At 38.2% G+C, this 20,358-nt stretch overlaps 2 protein-coding genes across 4 annotated transcripts in view; both read left to right on the top strand.

Moving 5' to 3' along the window:
• Positions 1 to 2,549: 2,549 nt before the first annotated feature.
• tmprss13a (transmembrane serine protease 13a) lies at positions 2,550 to 14,229 on the top strand. The gene is made up of 13 exons (XM_007549361.2): positions 2,550 to 2,766; positions 7,121 to 7,295; positions 7,398 to 7,505; positions 8,424 to 8,594; positions 8,888 to 9,014; positions 9,401 to 9,496; positions 9,605 to 9,648; positions 10,722 to 10,884; positions 11,089 to 11,258; positions 11,748 to 11,846; positions 12,607 to 12,749; positions 13,440 to 13,592; positions 13,709 to 14,229. The coding sequence occupies exons 1-13, from the start codon at positions 2,749 to 2,751 to the stop codon at positions 13,721 to 13,723; spliced, it is 1,482 nt and encodes a 493-aa protein (XP_007549423.1). The 5' UTR covers positions 2,550 to 2,748; the 3' UTR covers positions 13,724 to 14,229.
• Positions 14,230 to 15,520: 1,291 nt separating this feature from the next.
• fxyd6 (FXYD domain containing ion transport regulator 6) overlaps positions 15,521 to 20,358 on the top strand; it is a 9,322-nt gene continuing 4,484 nt past the window's right edge. The window contains exon 1 of one of the 3 annotated variants that reach the window (XM_016670234.1): positions 15,521 to 15,810. Coding sequence is in view for 1 of the 3 variants with exons in the window: in XM_007549359.2 (XP_007549421.2) it covers positions 16,072 to 16,075 (4 nt within the window). In the remaining 2 variants the exon portion in view is untranslated. Of the gene's footprint in view, positions 15,811 to 15,855; positions 16,076 to 20,358 lie in introns of those variants that run through there. The other 2 variants (XM_007549360.2, XM_007549359.2) reach the window with 2 other exon arrangements.

The following is a 20,358-nucleotide window of genomic DNA, read 5'->3' as shown; positions in this document are numbered from 1 at the left end:
TAACAGATCTTTAATGTATTATGGTGCGAAACCGTTCAGTGGTTTATAAACTAACAACAGTATTTTAAAGTCTATTCTTTAAAGTGTAGGGACTTTAAAACTGGTGTTATGTGCTCTATCTTCCTGGTTTTAGTGAGAACGTGAGCAGCAGCGTTCTGGATCAGCTGCAGCTGTTTGATTGATTTGTTAGTCAGACCTGTGAAGACGCTGTTGCAGTAATCAATGCGGCTAAAGATAAACGCATGGATGAGTTTCTCTAGATCGCGCTGATCCTCTAATCCTGGATATGTTCTTCAGGTGATAGAAGGCCGACTTTGTGACTGTCTTAATGTTGCTCTGAAGATTCAGGTCAGAGTCCATCACTACTCCCAGGTTTCGGGCCTGTTGATCGCTGGTTTTCAGTTGTAATAACTGAAGCTGTGCAATGGTTCTAGTTCGCTCCTCTATAGGTCCAAAGATAATAACTTCAGTTTTGTTTCTGTTCAGCTGGAGAAAGTTTTGGCACATCCACACATTTATCTTTTCTAAGCATCTGTTCATCTGTTTATTTTTTATTTTTATTGTTTTGCTTTGACTTATTAGTTTAGCAAACTTTTGGTCTGGCTTTAGTTGCAGCAGATGTGTTGCTGTTACCATGTAATTAGTATTATTAATATGATTAGCTTCTGATTTTGGATAGTAATCTTCTGATATGTTATCTCTCTGGGTGAAATACGCAGAGTAAGTTAGAAAGTAAGAAAGGTCAGCTGATACCAAAACTGTTTACATGTTTATAGAACAAAACCTTAGATTGACTGAGCTGATAGCATTTCAACTTCCCCTTTAACTGAGTCACAAGATGAACTTCATTTACTGGCATTATGCAGAACAATGTATACGTCATCAGCTGCTCATTAAAAGTCAAATATATATTGACTTGTAATTATTAAAGTGTATACAGAACAAATATTTCATTGACAATAATCATATAAAAGAAAATAATCATCATACATGCCATAACTTGTCTTCTTGAATCCATTTGGATTCTAATTAGACTCAACAAACTTAAATGATCCAAGAGTAATATGAATTCACCAGATACTCACTAGTTTTGTTGGTGTATAGAAAGTAGAAAACTGTACATATCATGGATTTTAGTAATTCAGACATATTCCCTCTGATGATAAAATTCAGTCTAAACGTAATGTCTTGTAGCGACGTAATGCTGCCCTCTAGTGGTGGATAGCTGAGATTTTGGAAACCAGTTGTCTTTGGAAATTTACCTTTTTAAAGATGAATGAAACACCAAAACACTTTTTATGAGCATATTTTGGTTACTGACTTTTTCCCCCCATTATGAATCATTTAAAATTAGTAAATTATTATGTTTTACTTTTTCACCAAAAATCAAGTAGAAAACTTCAAACTGGATTTTGCTCATATTTTACATAATAAAAAACAAATACACTGCCAAAGAACAACAAAACAATACATGTTTGTTTGTTTGTTTGTTTTTTCATGTATCTAGACCGGTAGTCTTTCGCAACGGCGCTGAATAACTTTGACTAAAAGTGATAAATAATCACTTTTAAATATACATATGGTGGGTTGATGACATAGTCTTCAAATCTTACAATATTTGTGATATTTATTGTAATAGCAATATACAACTAGTGGGAATCCCACAAATCTTGGGTCTAACTTCCAGAGAATATTCTGCAGCTGTAATTAACAGCACTGTTACCTTTGACATCAGGCGCAAATAGGGATATGCACTCAGAAAACAACGTAATATTCCTCAAGGGGATTATAATTTTAAAAAACAAAAGCTTCCATTTTCTTCTTTTTTTCCTAGAAAAAGTGAACAGTTTTCTACTGTTAGTAAGGTTTGGCCTGTCACTTTTCTAGACACACGTAATCCACGGTTCAGAAGCTGCACCCGGTAACCGAACTGTTGTGGCTTTCTTGAAGAGACAACAAGTCGTATCACTTCCTGTTTCCTCAGTTTCTCTGTCTGACTGAGAGGCCTGTTTGAAAAGTTTTTGAACTGTATCTTGTGTATCAATCAATATTTGTATAGCATATTTCAACAAGTGTTTTACATTGTGGAAACATCAAACTCACGGACAAAGTGAGTTTACATTTTGTCAAGTGCCATTGTTAAAATCAATACCCATCAAATATGACTCAAAAGAAACTCTAAACAGGTGCATTCAGTCTTGATTAAAAGGAACTCTGTGTTTCACCTGCTTTGCAGTTTTCTGGAAGTTTGTTTTAGATTTGGTAGAAGGTTGATACAACAGCAAATCTATAATGTATCTTGGTGCTGTACCATTCAGTGTCATGAGGTGTTTTTTCTCTCTCTTTTTTTTTATATTATCACTTTGGCACTTTTTATGGAGGCTCTTGTCTTTGTCAGCTGAGCTGAAGTAATTTGAGCTATGTTGCAAAATCACTGTGAAACCAGCCACAAAACTGGTCTGGCAGGTGAGAAACTCTGCTGGGCACGCCTATTTCTGCGAACCAAAGAATGAACTGCTCAACTGACGTGGGAGGCCGGAAGGAGGGACGTCCAAGAGCAACCCTTATAGTTAATGTTTTTGTTTGTTGAATACCCAACTTCACGTGAAGCGGAGAAGGACGAACGGAGGAGTTTAATGTTTCACCACCATGTTCTGACTACTGCTGTAACGGAAATAACCTGGTTGTGAAAAAGCTCCACCCACTTGCTTTTACCTCCACTCTCAAGTTGTTGCTGTCCCAACTCCAATGGCAAAGAGAGATGTGGTAGGTTTTTACTTCAGTTTTTATCTTTTCTTCAATTATTTTGTGAAGCTCATCAGAATCGAAATGTCACTTTGAACTGTGGATGTGTTTGTTTTGCTGGTCTAAACCTGCGTAGAATACTGTTTGTCTGTGGACCCAAGTGGGGGTGTGATGAATGATGATTTATCTGCAAAGCAGCAGACCCAATGAATGATTCTGTCTGAAATTCAGCTTTAAGTTGATTTTTTTTAACCCTTTCATGCACAGTGGTCACTACAGTGAACAGCTATCTAAAAGCCATTTTCTTGTGCTTCTTGTGGATTTTTATGTTATAAATGCACACAGACCACTGCAGTGGACACTAATGCATCATAAAATACTCTATCAGCTACTGGCCATCAGCTGCAAATGCCAGAAATTATTTTTGTTAAATCCAATATGGCCGACAGACAGAAAAGCATGCCGACCGACCCGGTCCCTCCTTCTACTGTAGACGACTTTTACAGGTAAAACAAAGATATTGTGACATCAGATAACCCCTAAAGACCAATACTACTGATGTATTTTTCAAAAAACAACTTTGTATTTGGAGAAAATTACAATTGATCACCTAAAAAAATAAAAGAAAAAAAATTGCTTTTACAATTTTTTTCCTACTTTTTTTATGCCTTAAGAAAATAAAAAAATGAAAAAAAAAAATCCTGACACAAAGGATCATAATTCATGCATGAAAGGGTTAAAGTGAACTTTTCATGAGGTGAAAAAGACCAATTTTATGCTTTCCAGGTAGGATTTCTCATGGGATCTTCAGTAACTTATTTTGGACCTCAAAATAAACTTTTAGTTATCCAGACAATATGCTGCAGTTACATCCTGTTAATGTACAAACCTATAGACTAATCATTCAGAATTAAACACGTGAAAATGTAGTTTGAATTAACACTCTGTGTGACACATGAAAACCAGTAACTTGACAATGACCTAAAAGCACACAATGTTCTAGTTTTTGAAGAGGAAAAATAAGACCTAAAAGAAAATGAAGAGTTTCTGAAAGTACAATAACGATGAAGGAAAAAATGAGTTCAAACATGTAAATAATGAAAAAAATAAACTAAAATAAACTCTTGAGTTTAGTTGTAAGCCAAACTCTAAGAGTGCAGCAGTAACACACATCCATCCATCCATCCATTTTTTTTTACACCCTTGTCCCTTAGTGGGGTCGGGAGGGGTGCTGGTGCCCATCTCCAGCTAACGTTCCGGGTGAGAGGCGGGTTCACCCTGGACAGGTTGACAGTCTGTCGCGGCAGTAACACACAATATCTGAGAAATGTTTTCTCAAAGCAACAAAACCAGCTATGGTGCAAGGTCAGCCTCATTCAGGGCGGAGAAACTACACATCACAAACTTGTCCGGTCACATTCACAACTACTCAAGATAAGGAGGGAATAGTTGTAACTTGTGCTCAAACAGGCTGAGTCACATTACATGAAACATTAAAGAATTTTAGTTTCCACTTTGACTGTCTTGACACTTAAGTTATCTTACCTTCAGAGATTTTTAACCCCTTGTGCTTGTGAGGACTGAGGCAAACGTAGAGGACTATGGCAAATGATACAAGTTTTAAGTGTGTGGGGTCGGTTGGACCCCATTTCTTCATACAAGGGTTATGGTAAGCTTATGATAAAAAACAAAAGCAGAACAATAGTCCCAAATGTTTGGGTAGTGAAATAGATTTCATAAGAAAGCATATCATGTTTTTAGGTGGATTTTCTTATTTATTGGTCAAATCTCCCTGCCTTGATTTGGCACACACAGGTAGTAAGTTGTCTCTGCATCACAGGGGTCAAACTAAAACTAAAGCTTAAATGACAAAACAATGTAACCTACTTACTTTGATGCTGAATGCAGTCTTAATTTAATGATACCAATGATAAGATATGCTTTGTGTAGAGGAAAACTGCTGTGGCACATTTAGGCAATAGGCTTCACTGGCTAAAATGCAGAGACCGGACATGTGTGGGGAAAAAAAATTGATTTAGGTAAATGCAGGGTACTCTTTGAAAACCTTTTAAATGTTGTTAAAGATTTAATACCTGGGTGGAGGTTCAGCGTCCAGCAGAACAATGACCCTCAACAAACAAAGGAACAGAGATTGAAAACCTTTGTGATGGAAGAGCTCAACTAGCATAAAGATGGACATCCAACTAAAAATCTGTGCATAGAGTTGAAAACTGCTTCAGATTCTTTCACTGTGATTGAGCCATTTTTGATATGCACTTCCAGTTCAAGGTGGTTTATAGGGTATTTGTGGAGAGCCTTGTCTATCCAGAAAGAATAAGCATCATAAAATGTTACTTTCACTTCACAATTATACACTGCAGTGTTGATGTATCACAGAAAATCTCATGTTTACTTCTGTGATGTTTTTGTTAGATCTGTCTTGTTCCTGTTTTCATTTTGTTCAGTTCTTGGTGTTTCTAGTTATGTTTATTTCTTAGTTATTCTTTGTTACTTTGGTTGTATTAGGTTTCTTTAGTCTGGTTATTTATTGTTAGAATTATTTCCTGATCCACTGTCTGCTCTCTTTTGTCCTCTGCTCTACTTTCTCTCTCCCTCTCCTAAGTCTGCTTCCTGCTTCCTCCACCTGCAATCAGCTCATCAGGTCTTTTGTTCAGCATTCAACCTCCTCAATATTTAAGCTTCTCATTTTCAGTCATTACTTGCCGGATCCTTTCTTCTACTCCCGACATCTCCTGTCACTTCTCTGTGTTCTCCTTTTGTCTCCTTATAGTTTCTTTCCCCAGCATAATTTGTGTTTTTGCTTTGGCTCCATCGATCTTTGTAAGTTTTTGTTTTCTAATATTTTCATTAAAATATTCAAAATTATCCTCCGTCCCAGTTCCTGTCTGCTATTTGGTCCACCATCAACAAGCCCAGACTTCATGACGTGTGTTTGCAATGTGACAAAAATCAATAAAAAAAAAATTCAGTGTACAAATATTTTTGTAGGGCACTTTTCATGTTTCCTAATAGAATACAGCAAAACTTATTCTAATGGAAAATTACTTATACAAATATTTCCCTGCTCTTTTCAACCTTTCCATTTTTGGTTACAGCATCGCCCATAATAGCAAAACATCAACCATCTACTGGGTTAAACAGGAAGTAGGGCTATTTAAAGATAAAGATATGAAATCAACCTTGTGAACTTTGCTGGAACACCTTTGTTGGTTTCTCCTTTTCAATCCTCAGTCTCAGTTTCCCATTCGTCCTTATCACCTGTCCTTTGTATGCCAACATCACCCAATCTTTATGAAAAATCCAAATATTGATTCAGGCTTTTGTTGGGAATTTCTGACATGGCTGTGTTAAAGTTTGAACAAAAGAGAAGGGAAAAGAAAGCGGCAGAAAGAAAATCTGAAAGGAATTCCTAAACCTCTCGTTTTAGCTTCAAGCTTATTACTCTGGTGTGAACTCAAAAATATACTTGATAAGTTTGGTTACCCTACAACCTGCAGGGTAACACTGCAAAATAAACTGGAAAAATAAACTGAAAAAGGGATAATGGTTCTTTAATGCAGTACCTCGGTACTCAGCTTCACACAGATATAGTTTATCTGGTTTTTGCCACAAAGCCATAAAAAAAATCACGTAAAATACAATAAAGAAACCAGAGCAATATCCTTTGAGTGAGAACTCTCAAAAAGTGCAAAACGCAAGTTCAAATGAACTCCGCTATCCTTCAGCTAGCTCACACACACGTGTAGAGGCCCGCTAGCATTAGCTCCAATTAGCCTTCATGAACAAGCCCCTTTTTCGTAAACAACAGTTACAAAAGCGAACTACGCGACTCATTGAGATTCGATTCAAGAACCTTTCAACTCTTTCAAGAAAACTAATAAGTATAAAACCGTATTTATACTGTGTTATGAGAAAGACGAGACACACCGTTGAGGTTACTTCACATTCAACCGAAAGATTTATTCTTCTTGTGTGCTCAATTTTCTCTATGCCACCAACGCGGCAGCGCCCCGAGCGGTTGTGTTTGGAATTGCATAGGACTAACTAAAATGACACTCAAGAACTTAGTACAATGAGAAATTAAAGATACAAAAATAAAAATTATGTTGGGGTGCTTATTTTCTTACTTATTGTTTTTATTTACTAAGAACTCGTATTTCACCCCTCTACATTTGCATAAAAAAATTATGTTATTGTATGAGTCTTGTCAGCAAAATGCGAGTGACAAGCATAATTTTTCTTTTTTTGTGTTATGAGCACTATGTTCCTTTCCCAAGAATAAATCCCATGTTAATGAACAAACTCAATTTAATATCACGGTTTTTTTTTACATTCTCCTCTGCCTCTTCCTAAGGACTCACCTCCTCCCCCCTACTACCCTGTTGGTCTACACACTCAGCCCCCCCTCAGGCCATATGAAGAAGTGGTGTATGGCTCAAACCCAGGGCTGATTCTCCCAAACCAGCCCCGTTACATCCCCCAGTATCCCCCACCCGTTGTTCTGCCCCCAGTCACTGAACCCAGTCCATGTGAGTAAAATCTACAGTTGTTGAGATTAAACAAGTCTCTATTGTTGTTGTTGTTGTTGTTGTTGTTTTTTTATCATCTTTGACTTCTCCATTTCTGTCCAGTGCCTAAGAAGAAAAAGAGCTGCTGTGGAAACAAGGCACAGTTCCTCAAGGCGGCAGCGGCGGCTCTGCTGGTGCTTGCTCTGCTGGGAGTCGCTATATGGCTTGGAGGTAAAGTCTGTCTATTCATGTACATGAGTTAATATAGTCATAAATATTAATTGGCTCCTCCAACATGGCACTGATACCATTTTAAACCATGACACAGACAGCCTAAAGACATGTTTATATGAGTCTGCTTCTCTCTGTTTTAGCCATGTCTAGTTTATTAATTTGAGTAAATAATTCAGAGTTTACACAAAATCAATAGCATCAGGGTTTATTTCATTAGGATATTTTCACCTTGACACCAAACCCCTAGTTAAACTGCACACATCCATTCATCAGTACAACACGGTTTACATTGTAAATATCAATGATGCTTTTCTGACAACATGTGACCTGAAACATGATTAGCTTCAGCATTTCTATTTTTTTTTTTAAAGGATGTAGCTGATAGTTTTCAGTGAACTCACATCCTGTTCACAATGTTTTTGTGTAGTGCAATTTGCTTGTAAATGCTAAGCTAACGGAGGCATGATTATTTTGTGTTTTGGTACAGAGAGTTATTTTGCTCCGCAAAGTCAGAACATAAAAAAAATAAAATAAAATAAAAAAAAATAAAATCCTGGGCTTCATTTCTGCAGTAGTGCTTCTGCTTACCCAGAAATGTTTGAGCACACTGCACAGAAAAGGTCACACAATGTAAAAAAAAAACAGATCACAAAGAATAAAACAAATGAAGGAACTTAGGCTGACAATAAAGTCTTCTCTTCACTTTTTTTTTGTAGCATTGTTTCGATCAATTCGGTTGCCAGGGAAAACGCAGCTAGATGAAGGAAACATGTGCACAGCTTGTTCTCACACACAGAAGTTCCATTTTCATTTAAACTTACAGTTTGTCGTTTCTGCTCTTTTTGTTTTGTTTTGTTTGTTGTTAGACTTGTCGAACATTTCATTAACTAATAAACTCCACTTCGACGTCCACAGTTTATTATGGCACCAAGGCATTAGCGGACGCAGAGTATGGTGATGACGACAACAGCAAAGAAAATCTTGACGAAGAGGATGTTTTGCTTCAGCATGACACCTGCTCCAACGACACCGTCCAGTGTGACGCAACCAAGGACTGCCTGCTGGGCTCTGATGAAACAAACTGTGGTGAGTGCACTGCACACAGGCACACAATCAGCCAGGTTGTTATTAAAATACACTGTCATAAAACGATTTCTGTTCAACTTTTTTTTCCCAAACTGTGAACCAATGAGAATAAGAAAATAAATGCTAAGAGTTGAAAGTTAGTTTGACATGTCTCCTTAAGGACATGTTTATGGTTGTAAATGTGTGCAAAAGAACTTGGATAGCTAAGCTAAATGCACCTTTTCTCCAAACCCTCCCCACCCCCCTAAAAAACAAGCTAACACAAAAACAAACTCGCTCCATGTCTTCTATAGTGCGATTCGGAGAGAGCAACAGCCTGGAGGTGAGAACAGCCCAAGATGGACGATTCCTACCAGTGTGTTACAGTGGCTGGAACAAGGAATATGCTGACCGTGTCTGCTCGCAGCTCGGATTAAGACAGTAAACACATTTCTGTTTTAACAAACACTGTACAGTGACAGAGATTTATTGATCGTTTGCAAACTAAAACCATCCCTTAGCTTCTTTAAAGTACCTTTTTAAACCTCTCCATCAGATCCAGTCACAGCAGCCATCAGTGAGAATTAGATTTTCAGTCTGCAAACTCTATCATACCCGCAGAGCTCCATTTCGTTTCTCCTCCCCTGCTGCCCGTGTGCTTAGACTTCAATTGAAAATCGTAGAAATTGCCGTCGTCTCTCAGCTTGACAGAACCAGAGTCAGTTTCCAGCACCAAACCAGGGGCTGATTTGATGAAATGTCTGCTGTGTTGGCTGGTTTGTTTTCTCAATTGTTTGAATCATCTCTTTTTTTTTTCCCTTCTTCAGGTCCTATTTAATTGAAAAAATTGACTCCAATCCATCCATGGCTTTAAAACTGACCGGCAATTCAGCTGCTCTTGTTCAGGGTCTCTTAAGTACCAGGTAAACCGGCATGTTTACATTCTGAGCATGTAAACATCATGCTCAGAATGTTTCCTTTTAGGCGTGTACTTATGGTAACTGGCATGCGTTTCCTGCTGCATTCTGCAGTTCTTCCTGTCCAAACGACAAGACCGTCTCCCTGCAGTGTGTGGGTAAGACGCCTCCATCTGCTCCTACAGTCACACAACAGCTTCCATTTTCTTTCCTTCATTGTTCGTTTTAACTCATGTAAAACCTTGCGCTCACACAGTTTCGCTTTCAACTTTTTATTTTTTTGTCACATTTATAGTTTTGAAATTTAAATAATGAATAGGAGCTCTTATAATAAAAAAAAAGACTGCAAAGGTTTAAAATGATTTATGGGGGTGGGGGGATTGTGTCAGTGTTTATGCTTTTATTTGCCTGCTATTTTCCACACTACTTACCCAACTGCTAAGATGACACCTACTTCTACTGCTTCGGTTTGTACTGTTGTTCTAGCCGCCTGCAACCACCTGTTGTTTCTGCATGAACTGGACAATTTAAACCATTTTAGATCCAGATTAGACCTAAATTAGTTGTCAAATTGATCACTTGCCAGCTCAAGTGGGTCCAATACATGAATGCAGGCCTAAATATTACCAATCCATCCATTCTCTGTACCTGCTTAACCTTTGCATGGTTATGAGGTGAATGACGCCTCTTTCTCTCGAGAAGAAGAAGAAGAACAGGGAACAGGGAAGACAACAACCGAGCAACCGACCACTCATGTCGACACCTTAGAGCGACTTTGAGAGGTCGGTCAATCAAGAGGCATGTTTTATTGACGAATGAAGTTGTGACACTCGGAGAGTCCCTCTTACAGCGTGACAAAAATATGCAAAAGCCATGTCTGACGGCCAACAACAGCACCACCATGAAGCCAGTGCCCTTCATAAATATGTAGGCCATGCAAAGCGAAACAAATACTATAGTGCGGGGAAACAAAGGTAGGCTGAACATTCTGACATACCTGGAAGTAAGAAATATGCTAAGGAGTGGCTAAGGACAGATACCACTGAAGTTTATATGACACAGTTGGTGAATGAGTCACTAAAATAAGACCAACTGAGAACATAAAAAGACAAACTGATGCTGACTTTTTTTTTACGGATATACAGCAGCTGAACAAAAAAAAACAAAAAAAAATCTAAATCAACCTTGAATGAATAAATCTTTTCCCTATATTCACTTTTCTCCTTCTCAGACTGTGGTAAACAGCCAGCTACATCCCGGATCATTGGGGGCACTGTGGCTAAATCGGGTCAGTGGCCATGGCAGGTGTCGCTTCAGTTCAAAGGATCCCACGTCTGTGGCGGTGTCCTGATCTCACCGGATTTTGTGCTGACCGCTGCTCATTGTTTCCCCCAGTGAGTGACGCAGAAATTCCCATCGTAGCGCTTACTTTTTCCACTCTGTTGTTCACAAAGTAAAACCTGTGAGCTCCGTTAAAACTGCAGAACATCGTAACAGTATTTACCTAATGAGTTCATGGAAAGCTAGGATTTTGAAATAAGCCTTGACCAGTTCACTCCTTTACGGTGAAAAATGTATTTCGGTTCCTGTCACCGCAGGGAGTACCTCTCTGCTGAAAACTGGAGAGTGTATGCTGGAATCGTGTCTCTGGATAAACTAACTCAGCCCTACCTGGTTCAGACGATCGTACTCAACGAGAACTACAACAGCAGGACCAGTGACCAAGACGTTGCTCTTCTGAAGCTTAAGTCTCAAGCTACTTTTAACGGTGAGAGTCATTTTTACCTCACGGTGCCGCTTTTTTGAGAAATCTTTAGGAGCATTGGGAACCTTTTTTTTTTTTTTTTAATAAAAATGAACCACTACTACTGAAGACTTCAGCTATTCAAGTGTCTAAATGGCGATAGGTTAAATAGCACTTATGGTGTCTTAGAAAACATTCATGCCTTTGTTGTGTGTATTTTATTGGGATTTTACATGATAGGCACAGTAAAAATAACCTCCATTATGTAATTATGTTGTCTATCAGGACAAACTGCCTGAGGCAACTTCAGAGAAAATTGTAATTGTCCTGTGAAGGTCTGTGCTGTTAATGTGTTACTAGCAAAATGTGGTTCCCTTGCAGGTAAACCTTTGCTTTATCCAGTCTCACTTTGATAATTTGATAAAAACACACTTTGTCTGTCCTTTAATTTCCTCGAGGAAGCACAAAGCTGCTGATGAATTTGCTGAAGTTAAATGCAGTTGCGTTTTGCAGATGATGTTCAGCCAGCCTGCCTTCCGCTCATTGGCCAGGACTTTCCACAGGGAACCAGTTGCTGGACGTCTGGTTTTGGCAGTACTCAGGAAGGATCAGGTAAAAAAAAAAAAAAAAAAAAAAAATGCTGCAACTGGTTTCAGTGAAAAATATACAAGGAAAAACGTGTGCTAACGCACTAAAAGCGTAATAGCACATTGCTAAGGCAGGTAAACCCTACAACATCAGTGAAACATTTATGAATGAAACATCAAGCATAGAAACAGCAAAATGTTTACAAAAATAATAGCAAATGTAGTTCATGGGGGGAGCAGTTCTCTATTTTTTTTTTCTGAGAAGGGCTAGCTCTCCACTTTGAATACCCTCGGGCTGCACTGACAAGCAAGTGCTGTATTTTCTTGTCCATTATGTGATTATTAATTGAAAGCTTTCATAAGGCTGGTTGCAAATTCTGTTATTCGAAGGCAATAATTGGCTTTTGTTTCATATTTTAAATGTTTTGGCATGGTTAGAGCTTTTTGGAAACAAAATGTGTCACTTTGACGGGTTTTGAAAATGTTTAGTTTGATTTTAAGGCTGCACAAAAGCAGAAGGTAGAACATTAGTAAAGAAACATCAGTGTTGTTAAAAGAACACAAATAACCTGTCAGCAGCTTGTGTATTAACTACGTAAGTAATCATTAAATGAAAAAGACACTGCAGACATGAGGGAGAGGCCCTGTTTTATTTGATTGGTCTAAAAAATGTAGTGAAATAAAATCCTAAAAGTTGCTATGATACTGCACACAAATGTGAAATTTTATCTGTTCTTAGGCATTCCTTGGTGTATTTCACTCACCCTGTTTGTCTCCAATTAAAGGAACCGTCTCAAAGGACCTAATGGAAGTGAGTGTGGACATCATTAGCACACAGGTGTGCAACACTGCATCAGTGTACGGCGGTGCAGTGACCAGTAACATGATTTGTGCTGGAAAATTGGAAGGAGGCAAAGATTCCTGTCAGGTGAGGCTATTTTATGACAATCAGTCATAAAATGGGGTAAATTCGCAAAACTATTTGCGTGTGCTAAATCAAACGACAAATGTCTGTATTCATTTAAATTAGAGCCACAGCAAACGCTGTTTTGTTAGGTGATATTCTCCTAACATATTTGTTATTACATAATGAATAATGGGTTAAAAATAAAAATAAAAATACCATCTGCTGAAAGCTGGAGCAAAATTTTGTAAACATTTTAACAAAAGGGAAGATTTTTGAAAACAATTTTTGAAATTCAGTTTAAAATCCTGTTTTTTTTTTGTTTTTTTCTTTGAAAACTGAAAATATAAAATTTGATTGTGAAACATTTCAACACGCTGTGCCAGGGATTCTGTGTCACAAGGAACAATATTTAAAATTTTAGATATCTGAAACATTTCTGTCTTTCACTTTGTAGATTCAGTCTTTTCTAAAGTAGTCATTTAGAAACGGATGTAAATTGTCGCCATTTAATGGTTTCAATGACCGTGTTTGTGTCTTCATACATTTTATTTTAACCCTGCAGTGAATATGAGGCAGAAATGCAGCAAGTGACACGTGAAAAGCAAAGAACAGAGCAAATTACACTTCCTTGTGAATTTCCCCCTCTCTCTTTGATTAGACACAAAAATTACAGGTAACGGTTTTTGCTAACCTTTCATGCGTATGATTTAGGGTGACAGTGGAGGACCTTTGGTGTGCAAAGGAGCCAGCCGTTGGTACCTGGTGGGGCTCACCAGCTGGGGATCGGGTTGTGGCGACGCAAACAAACCTGGTGTCTACACCAGAGTGAGCAGTGTTCTCCCGTGGGTCTACAGCAAAATGCAGGTAAGAATTGAGAATTTTTACTTATTTATTTTTCTCTGACCATGTTGATGTTCATATTTGCACTGATTTTTTTTTTTACATTGCTTCCTCTTTCTTTTATATGTTTTTTCTCACAGCAAGTGAAGCCTTAATATCTCCTACACGCCCAGCCTAGTTAATGAAGTCTGCACTGCAAACTCGTGTTTGACGAAGAAATTGCAACACACACAAGAACATAGGGACGAGAGGACACTACAGCCACCAGAAAGGGTTACATGTCGGCTTTTGGGGGATTCAGAAAGATAGTAAATACTAAATAAGTTGATTCAGTATCAGGCTAGCATTTTTGATTTTGGGTGTTTCACTCTGACATTAGCTGGGCTTCAAAAATAGCTCACCTTTCTATATTTAATTTCTGCCAATGACGGTCCTTATTATCGTGATCCCACTGATCAAAGTTTCACTTTAAAAATGAAGGATATAAATATATATATGTAGAGAGAGAGCTTGTCAATAGGTATATTCTTCTCAGGGCAATGTCTGGTTATTGTTGTCTGTCTGTTTACAGTTTAGAAATTTATATTTTACTTTGTACTGAAATCAAAGAGATTTTATACATGTATTTGAAATTTTGTGAATATAAACTAATTTTTGTGGATTTTGTTTTATTGTGTTCTTTGTTCACACATTTTCTGCTTCCTAAATGTTCCCACCGTTGGAGAGGCACAAAATGTCTTTAAGTGAAGTTTCCATAGTCTGAGATGTTTTTGGGAGCCATGTCATTTCCTGTCTTTAGTCCACCGTGTGCAGCCATCTGACAGGAATGGCTGGACACAGTTTTAGAAGTTTTAGGACACTTCAAGATTCCCTGCAGAGAGACTTTGTCAATAACTTGATTTAATTTTCCTGGTGACTTGGTGAAAAGCCAGCTTTGGTTCGTACAGAAGGTCTGGAATCTATTGGGAAGCAGTCACTTGCTGGAGGCGTGGACAAAACGTTTGAATTTAAAACCAAATTGCTTGGGCATGACAAATGAAATGCACTAGATTGAAGTTACGGCACTTACCAGTAAGCAACCATCCCCCACTGCAAAGAGAGAAGTGCCGAGCCGAACCAGATGGCTGCTGATGTTAGTTCATATCAATTTTTGGAAGTCTGGCCAACACGGCTTCGTTCACTTCCACCATTGCCATTCTACTGCATAAAATTGACACCCACAACTTCATTCACAACTTCCCCTTTTGTTCGTTGATGGAACCAGTTGAAATCCCACCAGAGGAATCCAGCTCAATGGGAGAAACTCCAGACAGAACACTGGAGGGAGATGAGAATTGAGCAGGCAACATTGTCAAGCAAAGAAAATCTGTGTTTGACTGTCAAGAAGTTGATGGACACCAGATCAAAATAACACAAACCGAGCTGCAGACCAGCCACAGACCAGATCGCCTCCACGTCACGCTGCATTGATGCATTCATTCAAAATGAATGAAATGAGCCCCAGTCATGTGTTGGATGCGTTGACTGTTACATAACATGAACAAACTATTCAATAGCTTTTAATATCGAGTAAATTAGTTAGTAATATCCAAACCAGTAACCAGATTAAAGTTATCCAAGTTACTGAGTGTTACTATTTCTTTTTTTGTTCAATAAAGAATAAAGTAAAATCAATAAAGTAACTAATTACTTTTTTTTTTGAGAATGAATCTAAAGAATAGTCGGATTACTTTTTCAAGGTAACTGTGGCAACACCGGTTATGTTATATTACTACGTGGAGAACTAATTTTGAGTTTCCATTTTTGTAAGACATATTATTGAAAATCAACATAAATCAACATTAAGCCTTTATATTTGTCAATAAAACTTTTAGAAAATATTCTAATTGTGATGCTATGAATATGAGACAAAAAAAAAAATCCGTATGATGGAATCTATATACTACCAGTCTGTGCAGAGCGAGAGAGAGACAGAGAAAAGGGTAACGACAGGATCCAACACACGGAAAAAAAGCTGTTGCTGCAGGAACCACGTTGTTATCCATCACGTCTGTTTCTTTTCTTTTTTCTTTTTTCCAGGAGAAGTCGTGTCTACATGATCGTTGTGCAACACACAAACAGATGAGCTGTCTTGTCGAAACCAAATCGTTAGTGAAACAAGCAGATTGATCGTCACTGATCATCGCGGGCGGATATATATATATATAAATACAAACCCGAACGTCCTCCGGAGAAACAACAGGTAAGTTGATCAGCGCATATTTGATTTCTGACGTTGCCACTGCCGTGCATGTTTGCTGGGAAATGATGTGTTTCACGTGCATTCAGACTGGCTGTCACATCCAGCAGGCACAATGCGGCTCCGCGGTCTAAATAACTCGCAGGGACGCAATTAACAACACTTCCAGTCAAACCGTGAGGGTGTGTCTGCTGGCACACGTCGTGAGACACAACACGCAAGAAAACACGGGTGATTAATTGACTTTATCTGATTGCTTATCAGATGACTACGTTCTTTCTTTTCTTTTCTTCTTTTTTTTTATTGGACATAAATGTCAAGTTCTGTTTAATGTCTCAGGGAAACACCACCTCAGATACGAGCGGTGTCTTTGTTTTCCGCTCCAGAAAAATGATCCACAGGTTGGGGAGGACCGATGCGCTGCCGTCACAGACTTGATGGGAATTCATTTTGCTCCGGAGTAATGACGATGTCATTACACGTTAAGGGTGTAATGTAAAGGTTATTGATGACCTTGTAGGATCAACTTCATTTCCCAATCATATTTGACTTGTGCATTTCTGGAGGATTTTACAGTTTTGGTGAAATTCAACCTTGCACTTTTGATTTTAAAGCTGTGGACCACACCCGCTTTTTTTCTTTTTTTTTCCTTCTTTGTTTATAAATGTACACTGACTGATTTATTGTCCCTGCATGTGTTTTGATATAAGGCCACCATCGATTCGCGGACCTCTTTCTCATTCAGCTGCGATTTCTTATTGGATACTGTGGAACGACGCACATTGCTGTCATGGTGATTTAACATTTTTATTACGATGATGGCGGACATAAAGGGGCGGGTTCCTGCACATGGTTTATGGAGGGCAATGTGACCCATTTACTTATCCTAGATTCAAAAAGAAAGAGACGAATGAAAACCTTCCTTATCGGTGGTTTGATTTACTTTAATAAAAATACGGTAAACCATAAGAGGACCATTTCTGATGACTTTATTTTTTAAAAACAGCTGTGATACTGGGTCATCAGGCTCGTGATAGTTTATCTGGAACTATCATATCTTATGTGACCCTTTTGTTTCTTCCCTTTTTGTAAAACTGTATAAATGTCTTTTTGTCCTGCATTCCCTAAATACGTGTAAAAAAACAACAAGCTTAAACATTTTCATCTTGCTCGTAAAACTCCTCCTCCCACCCCCTCATGTGAACGATGAGTCTCATATCATTTTTTGTTATTTTATGCATTTTCACATTTCATACAGTATGTGACTTCTACACAACAGACTGCCTCTCCACAGTCCTCACCTCAGACAGTGTCTCCCCTAAATGCCCTTCACTAAGCTTTCTCAACAGACAGTGTTGTCCCCCCCTCTCCCCCTCCCCAGGGTGTGCTTCATGTCTCCTACCTTGACCGTCTCTCTGCTTGCCCTCTCCTTGTCCCTATGTTGTAAAAAAAAACAACCTCTCCATCTGTTGTGTTATTTTCCCCCCACCTCGCTCTCCTCCTCCTCTCTGTGATATAAAGTGTCTAGAATAGAATAAGCTCTTTATTTGTCCCTCAGTGGGGGAATTCTGAGCATGGAGACAAACAAATTTAGTATGCCAAGATGGTCATTTAAAAAAAAAAAACAACAAACAGAAAATGGGAAAAGCTCTTTGGCCCTCTATGAATAAAGTAAACTTAATTGGTTTTACCTCCTTTGGCAGCAAAAACGTCCATCAAGCGTTTGCGATAACTGAGAGTGAGTATTTTACATGGCTGCAGAGAAATCTCACCTGACTCTTCTTTGTGGAACTGTTGCATTTCACCCATATTGGAGTTTTTATTATTTTTATTTTTAATGTTTTTTTTATGAATGACCACCACCATTGGAATGAGATTTATGTCTGACATTTGACTAGACCTCTCTGAAACATTCAGTTTGCTAGGAATCATTCGGAGGTGGACTTGCAGGTGGGATTTGGATCCATCACCCAGGCGCGTTTTGAGCTTAATGTCACGTGGCTGGAGATTCTTCTTCCATCAATTCTGTCCTGCTTCAGCTAAGCAGCCCCCGTCACACTTCCTCCACCATGTTTAACTTTGAATTGCTGTCTCATGTCATGTCATGTCCCCTTCCTAAAGTTTCCACTTTTGTTTCATCAGTCCACAGAACACTTTCCCCTAAAGTCTTGGGGATCATTGAGATGTTTTTAAGCAAAATGTGTATGGATTCGAATTGTGCCATTTTTGGCAAGGTTCTTTACTTATTCTTGACTTGTAACTTTAGCATTTGAGGTCTGTGGTGCTTTAGAAGTTGTTGTGAGTCATTCTTGCTCTCTGAGGGTCATTTTCAGGGGCCGACCAGTCCTTCTAAGCTTCACCATTAGATGTTTTCTTCTTTTGTGGAGAAATGCTTTCACTGCGGTTCACTGGAGTCCCGAAGCGCCAGAAATGTTTTTGTTTTTCCTTCTGTTTCATTCTGGTGAATGTCAGCGACTTAGGTTTTCATATTTTCTCGAATTTGTTTAAATTATATATGTGATGTGTTGCTATTTGAGATATTTTTTTTTGCCTTCTTCACATTGTCAGACAGGTTTCATTTAAATCATTTGATTAATTATGTCTCTGTGTAGTCAGTAAAATTAGACTCAGCTTCCCAAAATATGTGGTTCATTAAAGGTGATTAATGATTTAAGCATTAAGGCAATTACATTTTTTTCCCCATTGTGCCAGGATGATTTGCGAAGCTTTTCTCCCTTGAAAATTTAAATCATCACTTCAAAATAGAAGTACTAAATTAAATTGAACAAAAAAAAACAAAAACAGAAGAAACGTGCATTGGATAATGTACGTTTTCACACAACTGCTGCATGTGTAATAGAGGGACATAAAAATATGTCTAAGGCCTTTTTGAATGAATGTGAATGAATATATTAAAAATTCTCACAAATTATAATACCATTTTGGTTGGGAGCAGTGCTGGTTGTGAATTATAATCAATGGAGATGCACCAAAAATGCACAAAGTGTTATCTTAATAGGGCACATTTTAATTGGTGGCATCAAGTGTAAATTTTCAATCTAAAATAAATCTGACATTGCAAAAAAAACAAAACAAAAAGAGAGAAAAGAAAAAGAAATGAGTACAGCAGCAGCATCTGAAAAAAAAATGGCCTCTTTATGGCTCTGGTTCCCAATAATTGCAAAATTGCATTACAACATGACTATAAGTAGAAGTGACAAGATACATATCTGCAGTTGCTTGGAAGAAGTCGCTTTACACAACGGCCTCTGAAGCTGCACAGATGATCTGTGTTTTCTAAATCAGGTGGGGTCTTCTTCTTCTTCTTCTTCTTCTTCTTCTTCTTCTTCTTCTCCTTCTTCTCTCAATTTGGCCGCAGCATCACACGTGTGTTAATCCTGGGAAAGGGTGAGGATTCAGGAAGAAAAAAAAAAGCAAAGATCTGTTTTATGTATTTGTTGTTTTGTTAAGATGTGGCCAGTTAGAATGATGCGATTTTTAAAGGGGTCTATTATGAAGACAAATAAGGCTTAGAATGAAGAAATAGATAAAAACAAATTGAGTTAAAGAAGGTGAAAGCACGACAGGAAAACACATAAAAACATTTAAATAAGGACTAGAATTCACCAAATAAATTGGAAATAATGTTCTAAAAAATGAATGAGATACAAATATAAGGTCAAAGCGTTGTTAAATGAGATATTTGAATTGAACATGTATGACGTGCAGTTTGGGGACAACCTTCAGTCATCAAATCCGCTGTGAAAACAAAAAGCCTCTTAAAATATGCAAATGTGACACACTGTCGTTCAGATTAGCTTATAAGGTAGACAATAGAACGCTACATATGACTTATAAAATGATGTATCTCTCTGGTCCATTCCAAATTTGATGAAAATGCTCAATTATTTGTAACTTTGATATAAACACTTTTGTGTAAACACATTTGCAGCAGGAACTAACCTAAAGAAAAAGGAATTAAGGATTAGAACAGCATACATAATTATAAAAAGGCTGACACAGTGAGTGTACATGTGCCGCAACGCGATGTTTGACGCTTATGATTTGTTTCTGCTGATACCATAATGAGGCTCGGAAAGAACGAGCAGCCAAATGGACCTGAACAGACCTGCAGCGAGTCAAACGGTGAGGTTTGCGACCCGTTTAGCCCTTTAAAACAGGAACGGTGAAGCAGGAGACGTAATAAAACCTTCAGGATCCTGAGCGTTGTTAAACTGTGAAGCCCTGCTAAGTGTGGCTTTAGATTGCCTTCAGAATTTCCTTTTCAACATGTAGAGACAGACGATGTGGGAATTGGTTTATTTTGACCAATTCATCCTGGAAACGGGTCAGATATAAATGGTGATGGTTGATTCAGAGCACATACGGTATGAGACACAGCGGATGCGTGTGTGAGCACACTGAGCAGTCTATATGAAAATAGGTCAAGGTTACGTGTTGTCCTATGGGACGGTAGCTTTCTGTCTGCTTGGAAGAGGCTGAACCTGAAAAACATGGATAATTATGCAGGATAAAAAAAAAAAAAAAAAA

The sequence above is a fragment of the Poecilia formosa genome, unplaced genomic scaffold (assembly GCF_000485575.1).
Source record: "Poecilia formosa unplaced genomic scaffold, Poecilia_formosa-5.1.2 Scaffold31, whole genome shotgun sequence".
NCBI lineage: Eukaryota > Metazoa > Chordata > Actinopteri > Cyprinodontiformes > Poeciliidae > Poecilia > Poecilia formosa.
Note: the sequence above shows the minus strand (reverse complement) of the source record. Positions and strands in the feature narration are given on the sequence as shown.